Source organism: Penaeus monodon, chromosome 7 (genome assembly GCF_015228065.2).
Source record: "Penaeus monodon isolate SGIC_2016 chromosome 7, NSTDA_Pmon_1, whole genome shotgun sequence".
NCBI lineage: Eukaryota > Metazoa > Arthropoda > Malacostraca > Decapoda > Penaeidae > Penaeus > Penaeus monodon.
Window position 1 is genome coordinate 20,934,149 of NC_051392.1, and position 2,500 is coordinate 20,936,648.

Genomic DNA, 2,500 nt, shown 5'->3' on the forward strand with positions numbered 1-2,500 from the left:
TTACTTCCTCCAATCTCCTTCTTTCTTCTTCTGCTGCTTGGCGCTCACTCTCTGATCTGGCTGTGAGTTCAGCGAAATCCACCTTTTTACAGTCTCGCAAATATACATAGCCTAATTTTAAGGTCTTATAACCATGAGAGTAGGAATCATACCACTGCTGAATGGTCTCAACGCATTTTTGTTTGAGCTTCTGTGCTACAGCTTTTGGCTTTGGCAATGGTTTTTTGGGATCGAGGCCAAGTGTCAGCTCGGCAAATATCTTGAAGTCCTTCAGCAGCAGTTCCCGAAAACAGTGAGATCTTCTGAAGATCTCATCACAAATCTGGAAGGCACTGTATCGTATCTCTGCATGATTCTTCTTCAAATGTTTGCAAAGCAGTTTGTATAACTCTATGACATAAAAGTCAGATTTTTTGCATATCTTCTTCACCTTCTTGAAAGTCTCCTCATCCAACTTGTCTTTGCCAGAAGTTGTTAAATCTTCGACAGACTTCCTCAGCTGATATGCATGCTGATCTGCATCCCTCTCGGGAAACATTTTCAGATGCAGGGAAATCTGTTGGAAAAAACATTATTAGTTACATGATGAAATTTATGCACATAAAAATTCTGAATAGCCATTCAACCATATTAAATTATTAAAAACTACAATGTATAAATTAACTATGTAATGAATAATAATGCAATAGAAGTATTTGATGTATTTAATGTTCTTAGTAAAATAAACTTATTCAAACATAAAAAATGGCAGTAATTCCTATTAGTAAAATTAATAAAGTCACATGTATGCACACATACACATGCAGCCTTGCATACATGTACCCCTCCTACATACATAAACACACACACACACATACATACACACACACACACACACACACACACACACACACACACACACACACACACACACACACACACACACACACACACACACACACACACACACACACACAAATAAACAAAAAACAAGCCTCACTATAAGTAAGGATTCATATCACTATTATGACTAATAATTGGCAATGTTTATTGTATACTATTACTAACTTAAATTTTTTATACTTTGTTACCATTTTGTTAGAAAGCAGAAGTGGTATCAGTTATAATGAACAAAAGCAATTATAATTTTGAAAAATCATCATAATCATAAAATAGTAATAACTCAAAACAGTTATAATAATAATAACAATTACTAAACTACTCAAACAACAACAATAGTAATAATAATAACAGCAATATTAATAATAATAATAATAACAGTAATAACAGTAATAATAGTAATAACAGTAATAAAAAAAAAAAAAAAAAAAAAAAAATAATAATAATAATGATAATGATAATTAATATTAACATTATTATTATCATTATTATTACAACAATAATAGTAATAATAATAGTAATAACAATAATAATAGTAATAGCAATAACGATAATAATAATAATAATGATAATAATAATAATAACAATAATAATAATATAAATAATAATAACAGTAATAATAATATAAATAATAATAATTATAATAATGATAATATAAATAATAATAATAATAATAATAATAATAATAATAATAATAATGATGATGATAACATAATAATAGTAATAATAATAATATTGATATGCAAACTTTATACATATAAGCGTACATGAAAGTATGTTGCTCTCTGTCATAATATGAAATAAGTAGGTTCGTGTATGTGTTTTCCATGTGAATCTTTAACAAAAGCCACTCACTGCTTAAAAACCAGTAATAACCTGAACTGCAATGGTGCCTAAGAGATAAGAACTAACAGTCTGTTGTCATTTGTGAAATTATATCATTACTCATACATTATAGGAGAACTATGTATTTTTGAGGAATAAGTAAGTATCTATAAATGGGTAGTAGGGGTTATAGCTGAGTATGGGGGCACTAAGCAAGCAGTGCTTCCTGGGGGCAGTTTTATGCCACAAATGTTATTAGGGCAAATTCTAAGATTAAATGGTGCGTATAGGGCATAATGTAGTAACTGATACAGTAATTATACAAAACAGGAATCACAGTTTAGAAGGGATCACCAGATCATCTTGGGTATAAGGGACTTTTCATTGTGTGCCAACTATATTTTGTATGCACTTGAAATACCTTGTTCGTGAAAGACAAAAACCAGGAGCCATGAGCACTAAATATTTTGAAGGGCAATTATTCATGTGTACTTGGCAACTGAAGTTACCTGTTACCTAAGACAAAACAAAAAAAAAGTAATCACTTGCCTTGGCTCTCACTTTTACACATTGTGCACTTTACTGCAACTTTAGTATTCTGAAGTGAGGAAATATTTCCCCAAATTAAGTGACAGTCATTCAAATGCAGTTTACTGGCTGGGGACTTTCTGTATTTAACCTACATAAAACCTCATGGATGAAGTATTTTGATAAATGATCACAACAGCATCACATAAAGATAAGTTATCAGCGATGAAGAACACATATAACATCTGTTACAGATATGTTACAGGAA

General features: G+C 30.6%; 1 protein-coding gene across 1 annotated transcript in view; it reads right to left on the reverse strand.

Annotated features, from left to right (window-relative positions):
* Nucleotides 1-2,500, reverse strand: part of LOC119575113 (UV-stimulated scaffold protein A-like) — a 5,445-nt gene that overhangs the window by 1,931 nt on the left and 1,014 nt on the right. The window contains exon 2 of the mRNA XM_037922534.1: nucleotides 1-556. This exon is cut by the window's left edge and continues 1,931 nt beyond it. Coding sequence (XP_037778462.1) covers nucleotides 1-538 — 538 coding nt within the window. The 5' untranslated portion in view covers nucleotides 539-556. The remainder of the gene's footprint in view (nucleotides 557-2,500) is intronic.